At 64.8% G+C, this 24076-nt stretch overlaps 2 protein-coding genes across 3 annotated transcripts; one reads left to right on the forward strand and one right to left on the reverse strand.

Moving 5' to 3' along the window:
* Positions 1–135: 135 nt before the first annotated feature.
* On the forward strand, positions 136–11722 carry MTG1 (mitochondrial ribosome associated GTPase 1). 2 transcript variants are annotated; one of them, XR_004903524.1, is made up of 12 exons: positions 169–319; positions 1298–1362; positions 3659–3763; positions 5790–5870; positions 6367–6423; positions 6653–6743; positions 8030–8091; positions 8500–8596; positions 8739–8820; positions 10834–10946; positions 11272–11461; positions 11494–11722. XR_004903524.1 is itself a non-coding variant. In XM_028514137.2 (11 exons), the coding sequence occupies exons 1-11, from the start codon at positions 208–210 to the stop codon at positions 11394–11396; spliced, it is 990 nt and encodes a 329-aa protein (XP_028369938.1). In that variant the 5' UTR covers positions 136–207; the 3' UTR covers positions 11397–11722. The 2 variants fall into 2 exon arrangements, 1 of the variants encoding a protein (XP_028369938.1); XM_028514137.2 differs by having other exon boundaries at positions 136–319; positions 11272–11722.
* A 1805-nt stretch (positions 11723–13527) lies between these two features.
* On the reverse strand, positions 13528–15681 carry SPRN (shadow of prion protein). Its single transcript, XM_036027480.1, has 2 exons — positions 15445–15681; positions 13528–14685 (listed from the first exon to the last, which is right to left on the reverse strand). Exon 2 carries the CDS (start codon positions 14667–14669, stop codon positions 14241–14243), a length of 429 nt encoding a protein of 142 aa, XP_035883373.1. The 5' UTR covers positions 14670–14685; positions 15445–15681; the 3' UTR covers positions 13528–14240.
* Between the last annotated feature and the right edge of the window lie 8395 nt (positions 15682–24076).

Below are 24076 nucleotides of genomic sequence, written 5' to 3' on the forward strand. Positions count from 1 at the left end.
CCCAGCCCCGGGCCCTACCCACTTGAGCGCCGTCTGAAGCCCAAGGCAGCGTTGTGCGCACGCGCCCCCCCCCCCCCGCCCCGCCCCGCCCGTGCGCGGAACCTTGGAGTGCCGGAACCTTCGGGCGGGGTCGCGGGCTGGGCGGAGAGGTCCGTGGAGGGAGCGACTCCCTGCGCTGCACGGCGCAGCGCTCGGGGCCCCGGAGCCATGAGGCTGACTCCGCGCGCGCTGTGCAACGCCGCGCGGGCCGCCTGGCGGGAGAGCTTCCCTTTGGGAGGTCGCGATGTGGCGCGCTGGTTCCCGGGCCACATGGCCAAGGGTGAGGTCCTGGCAGGAGGTGGCAGCTTCCCGGCGCCCGGGTCCTCTCTGGTCGCCCTGGAGCGCGTCGGGAGGCGGCGGCTTTGGCGGCCGGGGTGACCCAGGGTGACCCGGGATGAACTAATCCCTGATCCCCAGCAAGACCCTTCTGCCACTTTATTCCCCGAAGCCTGTTTCCACGTCGGGTTTTAAGAACAAGTAATATTCCTGCTTAATATTGTGAGGACTAAAGGAACTCTGGGTAGGAAAGCACTTCGCAAGTTGTATTCAGTTATGATCCCTGCAGCACCTTAAAACGTAGACTCACTTCTAATCTTCTGCCTGAACCTGTCTAGGAGCTTCTAAGTATCAGAATCTGGTCCTAAGAGCACGTCTAGGGCCGGACCAGCCCTTTCCGTGTCGTGGTTGCCACTGTCCTGCCCCAGCCCCCGAGGTCGCTCAGAACCACTCCAGGCTGCTGCTCAATGTTATGCACGCGGGGGCGGGGTGGGGGGAGGGTGGCACAGGTGGGGTGGGAAGAAGGAGCGAGACGTTCGAGGGTGTGCGTGAGTGGCAGTGTTGCTGTGGAGGGGAGGCCGAGCTGCAGTGTCGCTGTCGCTGGGCAGAAGGCTGCCGAAGGTGGGGTGGGCGGGGCTGGGGGCGGAAGAGCTTTGTTACTTTTGCCGGCTGCGTTGTTCTTGGTTAGGGGTGAGTCGGCTGCAGCTCAGGTCCTCACAGCATCACCGGTTTAAGGCCCAGATGAAGACCCACAGAGGTTAAATCTCCCACCCAGAGGCACCAAAGCCTCAGGTGGTGGAGACAGATTTGGCGGCCCTGCAGGCAGGGCGCTCACATTGAACCTGATGGAGAGGCCCAGAGGCTGAAGGTGCACTCTTTTTTAGGGTGCTTGTAGTGGTGTGTCATTCCTGACAGATCAGCTGAAATGTGCTAGTGCTCTCAAAAAGCCATGGACACCTGGCTTAGGTGTTCTGTTTTCCAGGGCTGAAGAAGATGCAGAGCAGCCTGAAGCTGGTGGACTGCATCATCGAGGTCCACGATGCCCGGATATCCTTTGCTGGTTGTGATGCTGTGACTCATAATAAGAAATACATTTTTGGCCTCTGTCCCCACTCCTGGCCCAGAGCTCCTAAAACCCTTGGAGTTTCCAAAGTGATGAGAGAGATAAGAGTGTCTTTTATGCTAATGAGGCGACTTTGGAGAGCTCCTCGGGAGGGGGCTGGTGTCAGGACCCCCCCTGACATGGGGGTTGGAGGAAGGTGCAGTCCCCACCCCCAGGCCCCCGGGGAGGGAGGGGCTGGAGGTTGAATCGGTCACCACGGCTGAGGAGTCCACCCTTCTCACCTGTGGAACAAAGCCCCACAGACCCCGAGGGGCTGGGGCTGGGGCTGGGGCTGGGAGAGCCGGTGAGCACATGGAGGCCTGGGGGGTGGCAGTTCTGAGATGACGCGGAAGCTCCGCCCCTTCCCCAGACCCTCTTGCCTGCCCGTTTGCCTGTGTGCCCTGCTATGGTGACCCGGCGATCTGGTGAGGCCAACATCCCCCTGAGTCCTGCGATCCGCTCTTGGTTGAACCCGAGGGGGGCGACATGGGACCGGGTGACAACTTGGATTTGTGACTGGAGTCTGAGGTGGGGCAGGGGGGCCACCTTGGGGGTCTGAGCCTGGACCCTGTGGGGCCTGACGCCGCATCCAGGGGGAGCCAAGTTGGACGGTCGGACAGGCAGCTGGTGCTGGGGACTGGCTTGTGGCGGGGGGACCCCGCTGGAGTTGGTGCAGAGCTGTAGTGGTGCAGGGGAGGCCCTGCTCCTGAGTCGGGCAGGGCTTGAGGCTGCAGGCTCATTCCTGGCTCTATTTCTGCCCGCCTCCCTGGCCTGGTCCCTGCTCGGGTCCTCAGCCACCACGGCAGCCAGCAGCCTCACCTGCCCTGGTTACAGGCATCTTAAGCAGTGGTTCTCATCCCTCCTTACACGTTGAAATTCCCCCAGGAGGTTTTTTAAGAGGATCGGCCTGGGCCCCTTTCCAGAACACTTAATCGGATTCTCTGGTGTGGGGTCAGGCCCTTGCTTTTGGCAGTTCCCCGTCAATACGTTAGTGGCGTCATGTGTCCCAGGCCTCTGCTTGTCAGGCGCCAGCCGGGGGTTCCCCAGGTGGGAAGCGGAGCCCGTACTACGCCCGAGGCACAGATCAGCAAGGAGCGATGCTCTTGTTCCTTCAGCAGTTTACTTTTCAGACCTGGGTTTTGTTCTGTTGAGCCACATTTTGATTCTTTTTATGTGATGACGGTTTTGGTTTGAGCATTGTTAGAACACCAGCTTTAGACTGGAGGGTGAGGGACAGTTTTCAGCATTTCAAAGGCTTGTGCGAAAGTCTGTAATAAAGTATTGATTTTCATGTTGTAGGCAAGCATAACAATTCATGTCCTGCTTCATGCCGGTCAGAAGTGTTTACTGGCAGCTGTGCGTCTGATTATAACAAAACCTGTGGTCATTGTTCAGCACTCTGGTGGGAGGTCATCTTCGTTGGTCTCTAGACATCCTGCCTTTCTTACCCAGGATGTGGCAAGAAGGCCTGACTTCCTCGGCCCTGGAGGCTTCTCGTGTTTCGAGTGGGTGCAGGGTTGCTGAGCCTCGGAGGGAGGGGAGTGGGACGTTGTGTGTTGGGTGAGGACGCAGCAGGTGCCTGCTGCCTGCAGCCCAGGCCTGCCAGACTCCGTCAGAGGTGAGGCACCAGGAGGGGACTGAGTGCTCAGGAGGTGAAGGCCAAGGCCTCCCGTCAGTGTCACACGAGGGGGACCCTGCAGTGAGCCCAGGGTCCCTGGCCGAGAAGACGAGCGGCCCAGCGATGGGAGTGAAGAGGTGGAAGCTTCAGTGGGGCCTCCGGGGAGGGGGCCTGTCTCCTGGGTGGCAGTGGTGGTGGGAGAAGAGGCGCACCAGTGAGGATGTCTGGGCAGCACTTTTTCGGGTCACCAGGCCATTCGTTTTGAACTTTTGAGGACAAACAGTGGTCTGCATGCAAAACATTCCACGGATCTGTCTCCTGTTTCTGTTGCCGCTGTTCCCGTGTGAGAAGCTGTGCAGGGCCACGGCCCTGCCGGTGGCCTCTGGCCAACAGGAGGCGGCCTCGGGGGCTCCGTGGCCACCTGAGGAGGGCAGCGCTGGGCCAGAGCCCCGGCTCAGGGACGCGAGGCTGCTGAGGCTGCGTGCTCGCCCGCCCTGACACTGGGCATGGGCTCCTTCTGAAGGTTCCCCGCTGAGGGAGCAGCGAGCTGGGCCAGAGGACCAGGTGGACCGACCAATGGGCCGGCACACGCTCTGAAGGAATTTCTGCCTTAATGTTGCCACATCCCCCTTTCAGGCCGAAACCCTCTGTTTAAGGAAACCCTGGGGATCAAGCCTCACTTGCTTGTGCTCAACAAAATGGACTTGGCCGACCTGAAGGACCAGCAGGTGAGGCCCTGCCCGGCCGCACTGGCGCACGGCTGGCTGCGCTCCCAAGGCCGTCACCGCCGTCACCGTCACCGCTAAGACAGACCCACTGCCCGGCAGGCGTGCTCAGGCGCTGCGCCCTGGTCTGCGAGCTCCACTGACGTTTGATTGGCGGTCCCGGTCCCCTAGTGCGCATCCTCCCCCGGGGCGGTGCCAGGATGTGCTGCTGCTGCTGCTGCTGCCGCTGCTGCTGCTGCCGCCGCTGCCGCCGCCGCCCAGCGCCCCCTGGTGGCCTCTGGCTGCACGTGAGGCTGAGCGCTTGCAACATGGCTCCTGCGCCCCGGAGCTGACTGTCACGTTTTATTTCGTTTTAGTTAGTTTGTGTTGCAGTGGCTGCGTGAGGCTGTAGGTCTCCTGTGATGTCTGCTTCCCCCTCGTGTCCACACTTACCCATTCCACAGCCTCCCAGACCGCTGGCCCGGCCTGCAGGTGGCCTCCTGCCCACTGTGTGATGGGAAGGTGGGGGAGGCCCCGAGGAGCCAGCGGGGTTCTCCAGAGCCAGGCAGGGCCAGGGACACAGGTGACGGGTGCAGGCCGTTTCCCGCGGGTCCCGGGGTGCAGGGGAGACGGGGCTCTGCTGTGAGTGTGCATCTCCACTTCACGCCCTGTGGCCGGGTGCTTTGCGAAGAGCCCGGGTCTTTTGAAGTCCTTCTTTTCCCAGTTGTGAGGCAGAGGGTTTCCTTGCACTGCAGCAGCGAGAATGCATTTCGGGTTTCTCTGCACACCTGAGTTGCTCACGCCCTGGCCACAGCCCCTGCCACAGGTTTCCAGGGACGTGCCTCGTGCTGAGCCGCCGGAGGCGCCCGTTCCCCGAGAGCCCCAGCTTGTGCCGCCCCTGCTCTGAGCGAAGGCTCTTGTGGCCTCCTCTGTGGAGACTTGAGCATCACCAGCGATTGCATCTGCCCTGAGACGCTCACTCTTGCATCGTGCTGGGCGCCCCGAGGTGGCCCAGCCTGGGTTGCAGCGTGTTCGCCCCCAGGTGCTGCCACACGAGGTCTTGGAGGGGAGGGCCGAGGCCCCGGGGTGGCTGTCTGTGCTCTGGGCGGGGCGTCCCCACGGGTTCATGCACTTCCCAGCGTGGCTTCACATGTGTCTTCATCTGCCTCGTCGAAGCGCGTGACTGAAGCTGACCGAGCTGACCTTTTGTCCACCTCAGCAGCAGCCACGTGCAGGGCAGCAGCTGGTTGCGCAGGGCAGCGCCGGTCTCCCCGAATGCTGAGACCGGTGAACGCCCACTGGCCTCAGGTCACTCCTGGGCTCTGAGAGTCTCCGCGTGCTCTGCGACGGGTTTGGGTTCCAGCTCAGCGGAGTTCGCTCTGTGCCAGGTGGTCAGGGCCCCCAGGAGTGAGTGGGGAGGACACCAGAGGGACAGGAGCCTGGCTGCATGGCGGTGCTGGAGGGGGCTTCAGAACCGCTCAGTCCGGCCGCATGTTATTAGGGGCCTACAGTCCCCAGACGGCAGGCCGTGTCTGCTGAGGCTCCTCCCCGAGGAGCCCGGCCCTCGGCTGAGACGGGGCCCTTCCTGCCTGTCCTCACGCAGCCAGCTGCCCTGGGCCCCGGCGGGGACCAGGCTGCCCTCTCCAGGCCCCTCACACAGTGCGTGTGTGCTGCCCATGGCACCCGGTCCACCCCGCCTGAGCCCGTCCTTCCCCGAGTCCCCAGCCGCGGTGGCTCTGAGCCCAAGCGCACACCGGCAGTCTCGGGTCCTCGGACTTCAATGTCACACCAGCCCAGCTTTTATTTGGTATTTAAAATGGAGCCCTGGCTGGTGTGGCTCAATGGACTGAGTGCCGGCCTGTGAACCGACCGGTCGCCAGTTCGAGTCCCTGTCAGGGCCAGGTCTCCAGTTGAGGGCGTGAGAGAGGCAACCGATCGATGTGTCTTTTGCACATTGGCGTTTCTCTCCATTTCTACCTCCGTTCTGTCTCTTAAAATAAATAAAACCTAATAAAAATAAAAATAAAATGCAAGTACATATCTCTTTCAGAAAATCATACAGCACTTGGAAGGACAAGGCCTACAAAATGTCATTTTTACCAACTGCGTCAAGGACAAGAACATCAAGCAGGTAGGCCTTTCTGTTCTACACCCGGACGCATCTGCTGAAGGCATTTGGAGACGCCACAGGCGCTGCACACCTTCGCCAGAGGTGGGGCTTCGGGGCGGCCCCCCGTGGACTCGCTGGCGTCCCGGCTCACTCGCATCCCGGCGCCCGGAGCCGAGGGCCCTTGGGTGTGACAGCGCGGAGCCGGGCTGCAGACCGCGTGCTGGGCTGTGAGGGGAACGGCCTTCTGCGAGTCCAGAACCTCATGTTTGCTGGTGGGATTTGGAGAATTGCACTGGGGACACGCGTCTTTGTCACAGGGGGTTGTTGTCACCCTCCTGGGGGGCTCTCCCGCTCGTTCCTGGTGGAGGCCAGCACAGACAGGGCACAGGGGGCCCCCCACCAGAGTGCAGTCCCAGTCTGTGATGCGGACAGAGCCCTCGGGCGCCACGTCCAGAAACGGGGGGGGGGGGATGGGTGCCGGTGTCCCAGGTGAGCACCTTGCGGGTGTCTGTTGCAGGTCATCCCGGCGGTCACGGAGCTGGTGCGGAGCAGCTACCGCTATCACCGAGGAGAGGTTGGTTGGGGGCAGTGCTGGCCCTGGGACAGCCCCTGCTGCTCAGGAGCCTGAGGCTCACCTGCTCCACCCCTGGGCCCGACAGGGCCCTGGCACCTCGGGGCTCTGCTGCTGGAGTGGGGGCGGGGCCTCTCCCCTCGGCTGGCTCCTGCTCCAGGTCCCTCGGTGTGGGCCAGTGGGTCCCGGTGGGGGTCTGGCGTCCCCGACGGTGGCTTTTCTGCCCCTGCAGAATGTGGAGCTCTGCATCATGGTGATCGGCGTCCCCAACGTGGGCAAGTCCTCACTCATCAACTCGCTCAGGAGACAGCACCTCAGGAAAGGTACTGCGGCCACGCCCTTCCTTGGCTCTGTCCTCGGGCTGGTCTCCTGCCACCGTAGGACCCGGCTGGCAGCCTGAGGCTCGGCTGCACCGTAGACAGTCCTCCCAGTGACACTCTGCACAGAACCTGTTCTCTCTCTGCCCCTTGTACACATGGCCTTTCTAAACCTCGGTGATTTTGCCTTTCGGTTTATTTAAGTTGTTCACCCACTGCACCCAGAGCCTTGCAGCCGATGGAGTCTGGGGGCAGGCAGGAGCGCCTCCTGGCGTGGCAGCCTGCGGGGGTCACCCCTGGGGGCCCCAGGTGTCTCCATGCCCCACCTGGTTCTCCGATCACGAGGCACGTGGGAGCGTCCACAGCCCTCTCACCCTTGCCCGTCCCTGTTCTGTGGAGCGTTCCAAAGTGTAAAGCCTGTCTGTGCAGGCGTCACCCCCGCGCCTACCCTGGTCGTCACTGGTGCTGCTCCCCGGACACAGCCCCACGCTCCCTGGGACGTGGTCACTGCTGTCTACTTTTTAAAGTTTATTATTCTTTCCCTGCGGCTTAGGAAGGTCGGTGGCATTAAGGTGCGTGACTGAGCAGCCCCTCTGCCCCAGCCCCAACGACCCAGAGTGCCCTTCCTGTCTCTGCACCTGTGGGTGCAGCAGCTCCCGTGAGCAGGGGTCATGGGCATCTGTCCCTCTGGGACGGGCTGTGTCACCAAGCACGGAGTCCTCCAGGTCCGCCCACGCCGTGGCAGGAGTCAGAACCTCACTCCTTTGACGGCTGAACACGTTGCGTCGTGTGGGCGGACCACATGTGCCCCTGTCCCTCCCCCAGTGGACACGAGTCCCTCTGCGCTCCAGTTGGTTCCACGGTGCAGAGCCTGCTTGGGCCACACCTTGGGCAGCCGGTGTTCAGAGCACAGGCTGACCCCTGGGTCCGGGCAGCCCCCAGACAGGCCTGCCCTGGGCGGAGCCGTGGGGCAGAGGCGTAGGCTGGCGGCTCGGCCAGGGCATACAGGGTCCGGTCCAGCAGGGAGACAGGTGGCTGCTGGGAGGGGCAGCTGTGGCCCGACCTTCCCCGTCAGGCCCCTCCTGTCTTGTCTCCAGTGGGCGTCGGGGTGCCTTCCAGCGGGGGTGGGGGGCAGACGCTGGGCCCTGGCTGTGAGCCGACCTGGGGCCGAGCCCTGCATACAGCCCGTCCGGGACTTCGCTCGCAGGGTTCCGCCCGCCTTGCTGCGTATTCTGCGCCTGCCGTGCCAGGCGTGTGTGGTGCGTGTTTGACAGCCCCTTTCTGTCCTGCAGGGAAAGCCACCAGGGTGGGCGGTGAGCCTGGGGTCACGAGAGCCGTCATGTCCAGAATTCAGGTAGGGCCTCGGCTGCTGGGCCCAGGGCTCCGCACGCACAGACGGGCCGTGCCCGCCCCGCCCTTCCCCTCCGTCTCCGTTCCCCCCGGGCCCTTGCCCTGCACCAGGCCCTGCACCAGCCTCACCAGACCTGTGGGGGCGGGGGGGCACGCCTGTTCCCGTTTTCAGTTGAGCGAGCAGGCACATGGGAGCCCAAGGTCACACAACGGTCAGGCCAGGGCCGCATGGCGCTTCTCGTCTCAGCCACAGCTCAGCGTCCCCGCGTGTCCCCTTCCTCCTGGGAGGGGAAGACGGGGCTGTGGGGGAGCCCTCCCGTGTCTCCTGCGGGGGGGCCACCTGGCGGGAGGCTTGGTGGGAGAGGCTGCTGGAGGCTCCCTGAGGGTGAGCCCTGCCCTCCTCCACCCACAGGTGTGCGAGCGGCCGCTGATGTTCCTGCTGGACACCCCGGGGGTGCTGGCTCCTCGGATCGAGAGTGTGGAGACGGGCCTAAAGCTGGCCCTGTGTGGTGAGCTGCCCTCGGGGCCCCACCTGGGGCCCGGCACCACGACCCTTAGTGCCCTCCCTGTGCGGACGGGCAGAGTGGTCAGGCTGGGGGCACGGCCGCCCCTTGCAGCCTCCAGCTGAGACCCTCGGTGGCCTGCTTCCAGGAACCGTGCGGGACCACCTGGTCGGGGAGGAGACCCTGGCTGACTACCTGCTCTACACCCTCAACAGGCACCAGCTGTTTGGGTGAGTGCGGCGGGGCCTCTCCTCTCCGGACGCGGTTCAGGAAGGGGCACGGCTAGGGTGTGCGGGCACAGCAGCAGCCTGTGCGTCGAGCAGAGTGTGACCCGTTCTCACACACGGATGCATCTGCGAAGCTGCTTCGCACTCCCTCCTGCCCCACCCACACCCCGGGCCCGCCTGCCTTCTGCCCCTTCCTGGAATTTCCCGTGACAGGGCCGCACCGTGTGCTGCTTGCTCCGGACGTGCTCGGGGGCGTGTCCGTGGGGGCCTGTCCGCGGGGGCACCCTGGGTCACTGCCGGGCAGCGGCGCCCTGCACAGACAAGGTTGCTTGTTGTCACCTCTGAGCGGGACGCACGTCCCTCCTCCGTCCCCTCCAGGACAGCGGCCACTTTTCCTGATGTTCCCCAGAGAGCCGGCTGTGGTCTCGTGGCTTTGTGTCTTGTCTTCTGAGTTCCAGGGCCCCACTGAGCACTGTTCCTCCGTCACTGCCCCGTTTCTGCTTTGCTGGCGTCTTGCCTCACGGCCGGCTCTTGAGAGGCCCTGGCGTCCCTGGTGACGCCTGGCGCGTCCGGTTTCCGCGCAGCGCACCAGCTCTTGCTCCGCCGTCAGCGCAGGGACGCTCCCGTGGCGACGTCCTCTCGCCGATGCGATGCGTGTGTCACCGACACGACCCCGTGTACCCTTCAGAGAGTTCTCTGTCCTGATGGGGCCCTCCCTCGGAGCTCATTTGTGTCTTCATTCCAAACCCCGTGGGTCTCTCTCTCTCTCGCCCCCTTCTCTGGGTCTCTGTCTGTCTGTCTGTCTGTCCGTGGCTGTTTTTTTAAGGCTCGTTGGCCACATTTTGTGACCTCACTTTGGAGCGGGTGTCTTGCGGCTCGCAGACCCTCTGAGTGATGCCACAACACGCCGCGGGCAGCGCGGCTGCCTCACGAGTCTGCTCCTGGTTCCGTCCTGACCTCCGGGAGGCCGTCGGCCTGGGCCTGGCTTCCGTGTGGCTGCGAACCCAGGCGCACGGTGGCCGCTGCGGCTCACACAGAGGGATGCGAAGGGCCCGCCGCTCTGCTGTGCGTGGCCCTGCCCCTCGGTGGCTGCTGCTTCCGCCGGGGTCTCCTCTGGCGTTTGGTGTGACGCTGCTGGTTCTTTCCGAGTTGAGTTGTCTGAGGCGACTGTCTCTGCCTTTGTTCCCGAGGGACTCTGCCCTGTGCACGGAGCTCTGAGTGGCGGTTCTTTCCGTCCTGGGGAGGCATGTGCCTCGTCCTGTCTCCCCCCACCTCGGGAGAATCTGTGGCCGGGTGTGTGTCCGCTGTTAGGTTTTCTCCGTTCACCCTCCTGGGCAGTCGGGACGGTGGGCCCGGTGCGCTCTTCTCAGCCGCGAGTTCGCGGCTGCCTGCCGCTGCTGGGCTCCTGTCGGGTTCGCAGCCTTCGGTTCTCCGGAGTCGCTCTGCCCGCCCAGGAGGGCAGTGGCCACGTGTCGGTCAGCCCCGCCCGGCGTGTTCCGTGGAGCCCCCTTTGTGAGTCCCATGGGCGTCGCCTTCTGTACCTCGGGCGTCCCCGCTCTGCGAGCACGTGCGCTGTGGTCAGCGCGCCCGTCCGACGTCTTTGCTGCCGACCCTGGCGTCTAGCGGGGCTCCTCACGGGTCCGCATTCTGGTCTGGGTCTCCGAGCGTCTTCTTGCCGTGGTGGCGGCGTTTTGAGCTTCACCGTGGCCGGCGTGGCTGCTCGAGCCCCCAGTGCGGCCTGAGTGTGGAGTGGCCCGCTGCGCCGACCCCGGGCTGCTCTGCGTGGGGTGGACGACAGCCGAGAACGGTCGTTTCTTTGCCACCGAGGGCTCCAGTGGGGGATCTGGCCATGGCCACCCAGGAGGTTGGAGGTCAGAGGTCAGCAACTCCACGGCGGGCCCTCAGGGTCCAGTCCCCACCACGCACTGGGGTCACTCGCACCCACAGGGGCCTCTGTGGGGCCGGGTGGGGCCTTGCAGGCCGCCCGGCTCCTGCTGGCTGATGGCTCCCGTGCAGGTACGTGCAGCACTACGGCCTGGGCGGGGCCTGTGACGACGTGGGGAGCGTGCTGAAACACGTGGCCGTGCGGCTGGGGAAGACGCAGAAGGTGAAGGTGCTGACGGGCACAGGTGAGGCTCGGGCCCCGTGCAGATTGGCCTTCGGGGCGGGTATCACTGGGACAGCCCCCCCCCAACCCCCCAGAGCCAAGGTTCTGCACGGGGAGGGGCCCTTGTCCAGCCCCCCCAACCGTGGCCCGGGCGGTGCTGGGTGCACTGTGTGTCCACCCTCCCCTGCAGCCGCGGGGGGCTCGCTCCATCTCCCTTCCGAGGAGACCCCGGGGCCCGAGCTCCACAGACGCCCGCCCCAGAGCCCCTGTCACAGAGGGTAGGTGGGACGGGGTCCGGGCCCCGCCCTGCGTGGAGGCCCCTCCCCCACCAGACCCCATCCCCCCAGGGAACGTGAACGTCATCCAGCCGAACTACACCGCCGCTGCCCACGACTTCCTGCGGGCCTTCCGCAGCGGGCTGCTGGGCCCCGTGATGCTGGACCGGGACGTGCTGCAGAGCGCCCCGCCGTAGACCCCGCCCGGCCCTCGGCCCCGAGACACGGGGTGTCCCAGACCGTCACGTCCGGGACTGGCGCTCAGGGTGCCCTCGGCCAGAAGCTGCGGCCGGCCACTGCGCACTCAAGCGTCTGCTGCAGGAGCCTGCTGCCCTCCCCCCTCCGCCCCCACTGCACAGCCAGGCAGCTGTTGCTTCCAGGGGACGGTGCATGGGCGATGGCGTCAGCCCCGTGAGCCCGGCCCGGCCAGGACACTCGCCCGAGCTCACTGTCGCGCTCGGAGGAGCTGGCGCTGTCCTGGGAGGAGTGTGATCTGTACATTAAACGTGTGAGACTGAAAGCCTGTCTGCTGTCACCCTGCCCGCCGTGTGTCTGCAGCCCCTGGGCTGCTGTGTGGGGCCCTGTCACTGCGGGGAGCGGCATGGGGCCGGGTCAGCGGCCAAGGGCTGCGGTGCCCTGGGTCCCGGAATGAGGAGCCGTCGTCGTCGCCAGCAGAGTGTTTATTTCCCAGCACCACTGAAACACACACACGCACACGCACACGCACACGTGAACGGGGCCGAGTCTGGCCTGTCTCCTCGGTGCCGTGTGCAGGCCGGGAGGGCCTCTGGTGTGGTCAGCGGGGACCCGGGGCTCCCGCTGCTTCTGAGCACCTTCTGGCTAGTGGGACAGTGGCACTTCCCGGAGGCCCCTCCCGGCACTTGTCATTGCTCCTGAGGGGGCCCGGGGGCAGGGGAGGGCAGGGTGGGGGCTTCCCCTGGCCAGGAGCCCAGCTGCTCTGTGTCTGGAGGTGGCCTGACCGCCCCAGAGCTGCCGGTGACCTCCTTCCTGCAGGCGTCCCTCCAGGTCCTGCTGCCGCGTGGCTTCCTCACGGACTGACCTTCCTGAGGCGACCTGCCCTGAGCACCCTCTGTCTCCTGTCAGAACCCTGAGCACTGGCGGGGGGTGGACGCTGGGGGTGGGGGTGGGACTCAGAGGTTCAGGGCTGTGCCGCACATCAGCCGTGTACCCAGAGTCAGGGGTGACATGAACTCCTGACAAAGGTGCTGTCCCCTCATCCCCGGAGCAGGCCAGTGGCCAGGCCACACAGCCGGTCACGGCGAGGCGGGGCATCCGAGTGGCCGAGCGCAGCCAGGCTGGGCTCACAGGTCTCCCTGTGCGGGACTCGACGCCCCTGCCACCTGCAAACAGAGAGGCAGGGGGTCACACTGCCCCTGCGGCCCTTGGTAACATCGAACATCACCTGGGACAGACGGGGCGAGGCAGCGGGGCTCTCTGCACCCCGAGAATACTGGCAGTGTGGACGCAGGAGGCTGCCGGGAGCTTTGTCCTCTGGCTCAGCGATCCCGTCTCAGGAGGAAGGCACCAGTCCGGAGGCCTTCAAGAGCCTGGGGAGACCCTCCCCGGCCCAGCGCCCCCGAGGGAGAGCAGAGGGCAGGCTCCCAGCAGGAGCGCGTCTCAGCCCTGCTGTCCGTCAGCTGAGTCCAGAGGCCCTGTGGTCCGGGGAGCGAGGGTGCATTCTGGGAGGTTCCTGCAGAGCACCAGGGAGGTGAAGTCCCAAGGGGCCAGGCCTGGGGAGCTGCCCTGCCGCGGGGCACGGAGGAGAATGTCTGGTGCCCGGAGGCAGAGAATGGGAGCCGGAGGGTGTGGCGAAGAGCCGAGCCCCCAGCAGGCCGAGGGAGGTGGGCCACTGGCTGCTCAGGAGGCTGAGGGCTGGCCCGTAGGTGGGGGTGTGGGGTGCCATAGGCAAATCCCGTGTACCCCAGAGGTGTCGGTCCTGGCCCAGGCCCTCGTGGTGTGCAGACTCCCCTGTGGTGCTGGAGGGGCTCCTCCCCGGTGCTTCCTGCTGCCGGGCGAGGCTCTCATGGCCCCACGTGTGCCGGGTGCTGGGCTCCTTGCCTGTGCCTTCTGCCAGCCTCCTGCATGCGGCCATGTGGGTCCTGGGTCCGGCCAGGCTCCCAGCCTCCTCCGTGCACAGCATAGCCTCGCCTCCTGCAGGGCGCTGCCCACTGGGGTGCTGCTGCCCGTCTGCCAGGACCGCGGCCGGTGGGCCCCTCAGTGGGAGCGGCAGTTGCAGCGTGGAGCGAAGGCCAGGGCTCTGGAATGGAAACTTGCAGTTCAGGCGGAACGTTGGTTTTCCCAGGTGGGTCCCAAGAAGGGCTGAGTGGCCTGTTTCGAGGCAGAGCGTGGTGGCTCCAAGGCAGTCATGGCAGTGGGTCCCACGGAGCGTCTGCTCGGAGTGGGGCACAGCGGAGCCCGGGGCAGGGGTGCGTTCCTGGGAAACCGGCCTCAGAGCCACAGCTGGGCCGTGTCTCCAGGCTCCGAGGTCCACAGACGCAGTCGGCACCGGACATTCTTCTCCACGCGGCAGCTGTGAGCAAACCTCTCCTCCCCCCAGACCCTCAGTGCCTCGGGGTCCATTCTGGCAGCTTCTGTGGGGGAGGCCACCACGGTCCTCAGGCTGTGCCTCTGTCCAGTGGTCAGCACCGTCTCCACCCACGTGTCCGGGGTGCGTTCAGAAGAGACAGAGTGGCCCGAACCACCTGGTCTTGCCACCTGTCTCTGGGGAAGCCCCGGAGCCCTGGGAGCCCGCTGGCCGGGGCAGTGCAGGGACCGCAGGGCACTCGCTGCCCTTCTGGCGGGGGGGGACCCTGACCGAGAGTGCTCAGTGGGCGTCCTGGGCCTGATGGGCCCCTGGGCCCCGGGTCAGGTGGGAGTGGGGAGACTGGGGGCGGGGGCTTGAGCAGGACAGTGAACAGGAGGCAGCCTCGCCTGCTGGGCCTGGCAGCACCACTCAGGGAGCCTCTCGGGGCTCGGGGACTGCACGGGCCGGGGCCGATCTGCCCCGAGCCCGGCCGGGCCTAGGGCTGCAGCAGCCCCAGGGCGCTGAGGGCGCCGCCAAGCAGCAGGCAGAGGTGCAGGCCGCACGCGGGCCGCACACCCGACGTCCAGGCCCGGTAACTGTAGACGCCAGTCCTGTTGCCTTCGGGTGCCGCGTCCTCGTCCTCCAGGCCGCCCTCCCAGGGCCCCAGGACCCTCCTCCCCGCCGAACCTGCAGCCAGGCCCGCTGCGGCCCCGGCCGCCGCCCCCGCTGCCCCCATGCGCAGGGAGGAGCCCGAGTAGCGGGGCGCTGGCCTCACGCGCGCCCTGGGGGCCCCGCGCGCGCCCCCGCGCAGCCCTCCCCGGGCGCTGCCACGAGCCCCTCCGCGGCCGCCCTTGGTCTCGCCGCTGTCGCACAGGAAGGTGGCAGCCAGCAGCAGAGCCCAGCAGGTGGCTGCCATCCAGTTCATGTTCGCGGGGCAAAACCTGGGGGAGGACAGAGTAAAGGGCCTGAGCTTCCGAGGCCCCGGGGCGCTGCGCTTGGGGACGGGGACCGGGCGGAGGGCCCGGGGCTGGGGCTCGGTCCGTGAGAGGATCCGCCGCCCTCCCCCATGGCTGGGCGGGCTGCGTGAGGGGTGTGAAGGCCCGCGGACTGGGGACTCGGGCCTGGGGCGGGGGTCTTGTTCAGTAACTGGGGAGGGGCAGGTGGGGGCGAGAGGTTCAGCGCCCGAGAGGGGAGTTCGTTGTGGCGGGGGGGTGGGGGGTGGGGGGGTGGAGACTGGGCTCCCCGCCCCGGGCGGCTCTGGGAGGACCCGCGCACCCGCGCTGGGGTGGGGGTTGCGTTCGGAGGCCGTAGTCTCAGGGGCCGAGGGCCCCCAAAGGCCCAGATCCGGATCCAGAGAAAGGACCGCAGGAGCCTTCGCCCGGCCCTTCCGGGTGGCATTTACCGGGCGCGGGGCCAGAATCCCGGAGAACGCGTGGCTGGGGACACGGTGCAGACTCCGCCCCCGCAAGCGGGGACCTCGGGGATGGTCCGGACCCGACCCCGGCCCTGAGGTCCACCTTCCCCCGATAACCCTGCCCCCTACTGGGACGGGAGACAGGGACCAGCCGGGACGCAGGCCCCGCTTCAGGAGCGGCGAGCGATCCGGGTCGCCGCTGGACCCTCCCGGTCCCTCTGAGCCCCTCGCGGCGTCTCCATCCCCGGCCCCGGGCCCGTGCCTGGATCCCGCCGCCCGGCCTTACCCTCCACCGGCCTTGGTCCGAACCGCGGGCCGGAGGGCTGCTCCAAGGTCTGCAGCCGAGCGAAAAGACGCCGGCTGTGGCAGAGACCCTCCGCCCGAGCGCCGAGCCGTGCAGCTGGGATCCGCGCGAGGCCTCCGCCCTAGGATGGGGGGCGGGCAAACACAGAGGCTCGTCCCTCCGGAGCGGGAAGGGAGGAGATAAAGGCAGTTCCAGGAGCTCGCGGCCCCGTTCCCTTCCCAGCACTACCACCTCCCAGCCCGCGCCCGCCCTCCCACCCGCCCGCTCGCTCGCGCCCAGCAGCCCCCAGGGGTCTGCCACCTCCCCACGTCTCCATCTGCAGTGAAGGCCCGGCCCTGGGCCCGCACCTGTCCTCACTTCACCCCCAGCTGTCCCCCTTCCCCACATTCCTCAACCTCCTCTCTGCCCCTGGGGGGATGTCCCAGGGGCAGGGACCGTGGAGTTTGCGCACCCCCAGCTCCAAGTCCTGCGGCGCAGCCCCAACAGTGGCTGCAAGGCCGCCCCCACGGCCCAGGTCTGGGGAAGGGGACATGGCCCCTCTGTGGCAAGGCCGCCTGTAGCCAGCTGCCCAAGCCAGCAGGCCTCCTCAGCCGCCGCCTGGGGGGACCCAGGGCACTTCTGGGACTGTGCTGTCTTGTTGCGGGGGGGGGGGGGGGGGGTGCCCTGTCCAGTCCCACCTTGGACAGCAGGGTTCCAGCCCAGCCGCTGGGCCTGGGGCTGCAGGAGCGGGCACCGGGACCTCCCTCCTCCTGGCCCCAAAGGGTCAGAGCCGCCTCTTTCTCTGGTTTCAAATGCCACCCGGGCTAGAGGCACCTCCTGGCCAGACGCCTCTGCTGTGGCACCTGCCTGCCTGCCCGCGAGACCTTCCCAGAGCTCTGCCGGCCACACGGGAGTGCCCAGCCAGTGTGTGAAGAGTGGGCGAATCAGCACTCACCTCTATAAATGTCTTCCATCTTTCCAGATGATTCAGAAGGAAGCACTGTGGGAATAAAACCACGCTTGTTCGTCTAGATTGTACTACTGTTGAGGATGGGCGAGGATACTGCTTGCATCCCAGCCTGCTGGGGGGGGGGGGCAGCGGGACGACTGGGCTTTGAGCCCCTGGCCACTGAGGGCTGCTGGCTGTAGACACCCCCAGCCCCCTTCTCTTCTGAGACCTGATGGGAACCACAGGAAAGAAATGAGCAAGGGGAGCGGAGGGGCCCACGGGAGATAGTCATCCGTTTCTGGGTTAGAGGGTGGGAGGAGGGTGCCCACCTGGACCTGAGGGGCGGCCCCCTGATGGGGGCGGGGGCAGTGCAGCGGGAACCTGAGGCAGGAGATGAGAGCCGTGGACGGGGAGGAGGCCGGGAAGCCGCCCACCCAGGCACCGAGGGCCAGATGCAGGCAGAGTCATGAGTCCGTGATGGCCAGGTAGTGCAGGGCAACAGGTGGCCAGGTGCTGGTCACAGGCCGTGGTGGCCAGTGCGGGAGGGGGAGCCGGGGGAAGCACTTGGAGCAGCCGGGCTGGACCAGGAGAGCAGCTGGGTGAGGACTGCGGAGGAGGGGCCAGTCCCGACCGGTGCCTGAGGTCAGCCAGCGGCTTGCGGACGGTGACTGGGGTGCAGAGAGTCCCCAGACCCGACACGCTGGCCAGGAAGAAGCTGGCTCGGGCGGTCACCATGGTGACCAGGTTCTCCAGGACGGTCACCGCGTGGCCGGTGAGGAGTGACTGGAGCAGCGGCCCTCCAGGGGGGCGCAGCTGTGGGAGGCCCAGCGGGACAAAGTCTGTCACCAGGCTCTTGGCAGGGTGGCTCCCGGCCCTCTCAGGCGGGCAGGGCCGCCTCGGTAATAACCTAGAGCTGTGTCATTACTCCCCACACCCCAACCCTGTCCCTTTGTAGGTAAACCTTTTCTCCATCAAAAGTCCGCCTACGGCGTTGCCTTTCCCAGAACGGCTTGTGAACGGCCTGAGAGTAACATGCGTTGTCCAGCCCGGCCACCTTCACTTGGCGTTTGGGGTTTGAACATGTCAGGTCAGCTGTCCGCTGCCGCCCCCCGGCCCCGCCCCGGGCTGGCACAACAGCACTCCGCTGCGTGGAGAGACCACGGCTCACCCCCACCCCTGCTGAGGGACTTCTGGGTGGTCTCCAGGGTGCAGGGGACCGGCCTGTTTGGGTCTGGCGGGTGTGGCCCAGCTCTGGATGGAAAGCCCACAGGAGCGAGGCGGTGGGCAGGAGCCAGACCCTCAAACCGGGTTTTCCCGTGGGAACCAGGCCTGGAAAAGGCACACTGACGGTTACGGCTTGCTCCTGCTGAAACTCCCTCGCCCTGGTCTGAAACAACACATGTGTGCTGTCTGTCTTCAAGGTCATTTCCAAAGCCCGTGTGAATTCCCCCAAGGACGGAGCGGAGCAGCTCGCCGCCCTTCACCCTGCACGTTACTTCCATTTCCTCGAACGGACCTGAGATGTGGACACCGATACTCCATGTAACAGATAATAAATTCTCCTGCGATGTAAGACCCGAGAAAAACAACAAAAGCTCGTCTTGGCAAGGGTCGGGACGCTCTCCTCTTGAGCGAGTGGCCGTGCCACCCCCCTTTCCTCCACAGAACGGCTGTCGCCTGCGCACTTGTCCTTGTCATCAGTCACGACGGGCGGACTCTGCCGGCCGGAGTCCGCCAGCCCAGGGTTGTCGATTATGCGTTAAGTCAGTGTAAACACGTGCATGGAGTTTTATTGTGGAATGTGAGCCCTGGCTTATGTGGCACGTGTGTGTTTAACTTTATAGGAAGCTGTTACATATTTTCCAAAGCTGCTGTTCCAGTTGGCACTGAGTGTTAAAAAATGTTATTTAAAGTGTTCGTAGTGGTATCTTTTTGTGGCTTAAATTCGCATTTTCCGCCCTGGCCGGTGTGGCTAAGTGGGTGGGGCATGGTCCTGTAAACCGAAGGGTCGTGGGTCAGGGCAGGCGCCTGGGGCGGGAGTTTGCTCCCGGCTGCGGGCACGTGAGGAGAGGCGGCCGGTCGTCCTCTGTCTCTCACGCCGCTGTTTCTCTCCCTCTCTCCCCTTCCCTGCCCTCTGCTCTCTGAAGTCAGGCGCGTGTCCGCGGGTGAGGGTGGAAAGAGTTTGCACTGTCCCCCGGCCCGGTGACGTTGGGCGTCTGTCCGTGAGCTCGCTGCCCCCTCTTTGGTGACGTGTCCCAGTCTGTCATCCCTTTGGTTTCTTGGTTGATTTTTTTATTATTGAATTCTGAGAAATTTTTTATTCCGTATACATATCTTATATCAGGTATTGGATTTATAAGTGTTTTTTCTAAGCCATGACTTGTGTTTTATTTTACTAACAGTGTCCTTGGAAGATCAGACGTTCTTCAAGTGACGGAGTCCCTTCTGTCCGTGTTTTCCTCGTGGGCTGTGCGCTCGGTGTTGAGTCTGAAAAGTCTTCGAGGACCTGAGATCACAAAGGCTTTCTCCTTCCAGTCTCTTCTAGGGGTTTTATAACTCAAGGTTTTCACCGCTCCCTCGCCATCTTGATTACCCACGCACCCATCTGTCCACCCATCTGTCCACCCCCACACGCACCTGTCCATCCATCCACCCATCTGTCCATCCACCACACACATCTGTCCATCCACCTGTCCAGCTGTCCACACACCCATCTGTCCATCCACCCTCCCGTCCACCCACTCCTCTCTTTCTTCCAATTTTTACAACTTCTTTCTCTCCCAGATTTGCTTGTCCCCAGGGGGCGGGAGTGTTTGCGGGGAATTTGAGGGACGGCTGGGAGCCTGCATGTCTGAAGCGAGGGGGCTGAGGAGCCAGAGGGGGGATGTCAGCGTGGACGGGACCTGGGTGTACAGGGCCATGCAGGTCGGACGGGCCCGGCTGTGCTCGGGGCGGGACGTGCACCTCGGGGGTGAGGGGTGGAGCGTGGTGGGGTCCAGCTGTCTGTGGAAGGTCGGGTCGGGCAGCCGTGCGGACGAGACCCTGCAGGGAACCCGGCGGGCAGCCCTCGCTCTCACCCCGGCGGCAGGTGGGGGCGGTGTGGGGTCGGACGGCGGGGGTGCAGGGAGCTGCCGTGTATTCTCAGAGCGGGTCCTGCACGGCTGCTGGCGGGTTGAGTGTGGGGCTCGAGAAACAGAAGAGCTGGGGAGCAGCCGGGTTTGGCCAGAACGGCCGGAAGGGCAGGTCCCGCTCCCAGGGGCAGGGAAGGTGTGGGCGGAGCAGGTGTGCGGGGGTTTCAGAGCTTGGCCCCGAGCTCCCCTCGTGGGTGTGGGCGAGGGGAGGAGACGTGTGCGTGGCAGGACGAGGGCCGGGCTGCAGGGGGAGCCTGGACAGCGGCCCCGTCTGAGGAGGGAGGGGCCTGGGGAGGTCACCGTGGAGGTGGCAGCGCTGGGTGGTGAGCCTGGGCCCTCTGTCTGGTGTTGAGGGACGGGAACTCGGGCGCCAGCCCGGGCAGCCACCAAGGAGGCGAGGGGTCGGGGGCTGCTGGGGCCCCTCCCCAGGAGGTGAGTGCAGGGCACGCACGGACAGCTCGCCCAGGAGCCAGGAAGCGCGTGTGGCGACCCCGCAGGCAGCCTGGCGTTTGGTGGGAAGGCCTAGGCAGGAGGGCACGCTCGGCACCGTGGGAGCAAGAGGAGGTAATGCCGGGGTGACCTCCTGTCTGGTGACAGCGGCCATCCGGTGCGGCCCTCCGAGGGGCGTCCCGGAGGGTTGGGTGTTTGGGACTTGGGGACTTCCTCAGTCACCTCTCGAGGGCCGGGGGAAGGTGGGGCCGTCCCTCCGTCAGCAGACGGGACGCGCCCGGAGAGACTCGGAGGGAGCAGCTCCAGGCCCACGGCCACAGCCCGGGGCAGCTTCTCCCGGCAGGTACGGGCCGGAGGCAGCAGCCCTGCCTGCACGGCAGCCGTGGCACTGGGCACCCCGGGCCTCTGCCCGAGACCCGTCTTCCTGCCTGGGAACCTCAGGACGTGCGTCACTGGGAGTCTTGAAGGGGCCCCTGGGCGGCGGCTTCCACCCGCGAGGGGCTGAGGTCCAGTGGAGGGTCAGCTCCGAGGCCGGCCTCCACCCAGCCCCGCTGCTCATGCTGCCCGCGGCGCCCGGCCGGCCGCCTGCCTCTGCCTCTGCCTCACCCCTGAACCCTGAACGGCTGCACCCGAGGGGACGAGGGGACGTCTCCCATTCCAAGCCCTGGTCCTGAGGGAGAGCCTGTGTTTCAGCACACAGCTCCCCACCAGCCGGGAGTCGCTCATGAGCCTCGCGGTGCCCGGTCTCAGGTGCAGTTCACACAGGTTCCGGCCGGCTCTGACGGGGGCAGTTTTAAGTGCTGGGAGACGCAGGTGCACCTTCCCCGGGGCCCGTCAAAAAGATGGGGGCGGGGAGCTGCGGAGCTCTCCCCGGGCCGTGTCTGGGCATCGTGCGTCTCAGGCTGCTGAAGTCTCAGAAGTCCCCCCTCCTGTCGATGACTCTGCCACGTGGTTGATGTTCTTCCTGGGACCCCAGGGCTATCTGTGGATAGCTCGCTGACAGAGGTGCTGGCCCCCTGGCCTCTTGCTTCTGGGGCCCTGCTCCCCAGCCACCTAGCCCCCCACCCCGACCCGGCCCCCATTGCCTCAGCTCCCCCTCCAGGTCCAGGCGTGGAGATGAAGTTCCTGCCATTTCCAAGTCACCCCCAGGGGACCCCTTGTCACCTCTGTGAGCACCTAAGACCTGGGCCCACCACACCCTGCCCCCCGCAGTGACGGTGCCCCCAGCACCTGTGGAGCCCCCACCTCCGCCCTGCAGCAGCCCCCCACCCCCCCTCCGCCAGCCTCCCCACAGGCTCCCTGAGCTGCAACCCTTCTTGGAACACAAGCCAGGGTGGCGCACCACTTCCTGCCTTTTCTGCAGTGACCCTTATCTTTATGTGCCCCGGGGGGGCCTCCTGCCCAGCAGCAGGGGGGGCCTCCTGCCCAGCAGCAGGGGGGGCCTCCTGCCCCCACCCTGAGGACCCTTCCCCTGCCCCATCTCCTCCTCCCGGCTTCTAACGTCAGCCTGGAAACTGGCTCCAGCCCCCTGTCCTGTGAACAAGGGGAGGAACCCCACGCTCTCTTCCCCTCAGCAGCCAGCATCCCTGCCTCTTGACCCCTGCTCGCACCCACTGGGCAGGACTCCCCCAGACTCCTGTGACCTGTGACGTGGTCCCTGCCATCCCTCCATCCCACACTCCCAGCCAACACGCTTCAGCCCCACATCATGTTAACCCGTGTGGGGCTTTCGGTCCTGTTGTGTGGACGTGGACAGCTGTCCCCCCCCATTGTGTTTCCGTGAGAACCTGAGAATCGCCGTGTCAGGCCCAGGCCCCTCCCCCAGCGGCTCCCAGCTCTGCCCGTGGAGGCTTCCAGCCCATGAACTTGGTGCATTCCCGTCCACTGAGCCTCCCGCCAGTGCCTCTCGGTTCTGTGCATGGAGATCTTCCACAGCTTTTGTTACATTATTCCTAGGCACATATTTTTGTTGGTTTTTAAATAGCTAGCTAGCTATTTAAAAGAACTCACTTCCTGTTTATTGCCTGTGTGCAGAAAAACAAGTGACTCTCGTTTATTGACTGTGTCCAGTAAGCTCGTTAAACGTTCTTATGAATTTTTACTAACTTCTTGGTAGATTCTTCTGGACTTTTTTCACTCCCAGGGGCACTGTCCATGGGTGGCGGGGCCCTCCAACCTCGCCGCTCCTGGCTCGCCGTCCTGGTGAAGACCACAGGCCCCGTCCCGGTGAGAGTGGGTTCTGGGCTGTTTGCGGTGTCAGAAAGTAGGGCGTGTGCTGTGGGTGAGGCTTTGCTGATACTTGTTATCAGATTGAGGAAGTTCTCTGCCATTTCTAGTTTGCAAAGGCCATTATCGTAACTGGGTGTTGACATTTATATAAATTCTTTGCATCTCTTCAGTTGATAACATGATTTTTCTCCCTTAGTATTTTCATGTCGCAAATTAGTGATTGATTCTCTAATGTTAGACTGACTTTGCACTGGAGACAGCCAGCCTGGGCGGCGTCGGGGTGCTTTGCGCACGGCGCCGGTTCTGCCGCCCCGGGCCCGGGCCCCCCTGTGCGGGAGGGTCGCCCTCCCCTGCAGGCAGTGTCCGTGTTTCTCTGGCTGGCTTATGTCACTGAGCACAATGCCCTCAGTCCCATCCATGCCATCGCCGGTGGTGAGGTTTCACCCTGTTTTACAGCCCGGCGTGAGTGCTCCACGCCTTCCGGATGCCTCGCCCGTCGGCGGGCACCGGGCCACCCCCATCACTGGGCGAGTGTCGAAGACGCTGCCGTGGACACGGGGCGCGCGTCTCCTTCTGAGTCAGTGTTCCGGGAATCTTAGGACAGATCCCCCAAGTGGAACCGCTGGGTCATCAGGCAGCTTCTCCGTTTGTGATTTTTGAGGTGTCTCCACACTGCCTTTCACAGGGGCTGCACCCACCCACCTGCATTCCCAGCAGCAGTGCCCGGGGCTCCCCCTTTCTCCTCACCAGCACCCCCCTCCTTTCTGGGGGTCCCACCTCCCCGCTAGTGTTTTCTCCCACCACTACTTTGCTTTTCGGGCGTGTCTGTCAGTGACCAATTCTCTCAGTTCTCCTTCGACAGAGGGTGGAGGGTGTCTTTGTTCCCCTCCCTTTCCCTGGGGCAGTTCCCCGACACAGGACTGGGGCTCCGACCGCCCCCCTCCGTCACTGGAGCCCACGTTCCGGCCTCCGGCCCGCACACAGGCCACAAGCACACAGCCACGCAGGTCGGACCTCCTGTGTCGACAATGCGTCACGGTTCTCTGGCTGTTTTTGGGATTCTTCTCCCTCGTTTCTAGTTTTCAAAAGTTTAATTATGATGGCTTCAATGTGAATCTCTTTGGGTTTCTCCTGGGTGGGGTCTGCTCAGCTTCCTGAATCTGTAAGTTTATGTCTTCCACCAAATCTGGGAAGTTTGAGGCATCTTTATTTCCCCCGAGTTTTTCAGCACGACACTGTCTTCTCCGCCCCAGTGACAGACCACGAGACCTTGCGCGGCTGTCCCCGGGGCCTCTGCTGCTCCATCAGCTTCCCACACTTCCCCTGTGTCCACAGCACGTAAACTCTGCTGGTCTGTCTTCAAGGTCTCGGATGCCATCTTTGCCGTCTCCACTGTCCTACTGAGTCTGTCCCCTGAATTAAAGCCATTTTCAGGTTTTGTGTGTTCAGTTCCCTGACATCCATGTGGTTCTTTAAAAAATACTAACAGCGTCACTGAGCTGATTCACGTACCACCAAATGCATCCTTCAGGGCTGTTTGATCCAGCATTTTTTTTGCACATTCAGAATCATGCAGCACTCACCACTGCCAGTTCCAGAGTATTTCAGCGCCCCCAGAGGACCCTCTGTGCTTGTTAGCGGTCCCTGTCCACGCCTGCCCCCACCCAGCCCAGGCAACCGCCAGCCCGCGGCCTGTGTCTTGGATTTGCCGGTTCAGGACGTTTCACAGAAAAGGAATCATGTTTGTGGTTTTTTGTGTCTGGCTTCTCTCACTCAGCGTGGCGCTGTCAAGGCTCACACTGCCGTGACCTGTGTCCAGACCCCGTTCCTGTCAGGGGGCGGACGGCACCCCACGGCACGGACGTACCGTGCGTGT

This window comes from Phyllostomus discolor, chromosome 5, assembly GCF_004126475.2.
Source record: "Phyllostomus discolor isolate MPI-MPIP mPhyDis1 chromosome 5, mPhyDis1.pri.v3, whole genome shotgun sequence".
NCBI classification, from domain to species: domain Eukaryota; kingdom Metazoa; phylum Chordata; class Mammalia; order Chiroptera; family Phyllostomidae; genus Phyllostomus; species Phyllostomus discolor.

Bases quoted from the DNA above. Each gene is read 5' to 3' on its own strand.
- MTG1 (XM_028514137.2), top strand. From the start codon at position 208: ATGAGGCTGACTCCGCGCGCGCTGTGCAACGCCGCGCGGGCCGCCTGG. The intron at 6,424-6,652 runs GTTGGTTGGGGG...CTGCCCCTGCAG, and splicing joins ACCGCTATCACCGAGGAGAG to AATGTGGAGCTCTGCATCAT. The intron at 6,744-8,029 runs GTACTGCGGCCA...TCTGTCCTGCAG, and splicing joins GAGACAGCACCTCAGGAAAG to GGAAAGCCACCAGGGTGGGC.
- SPRN (XM_036027480.1), bottom strand. From the start codon at position 14,669: ATGAACTGGATGGCAGCCACCTGCTGGGCTCTGCTGCTGGCTGCCACC.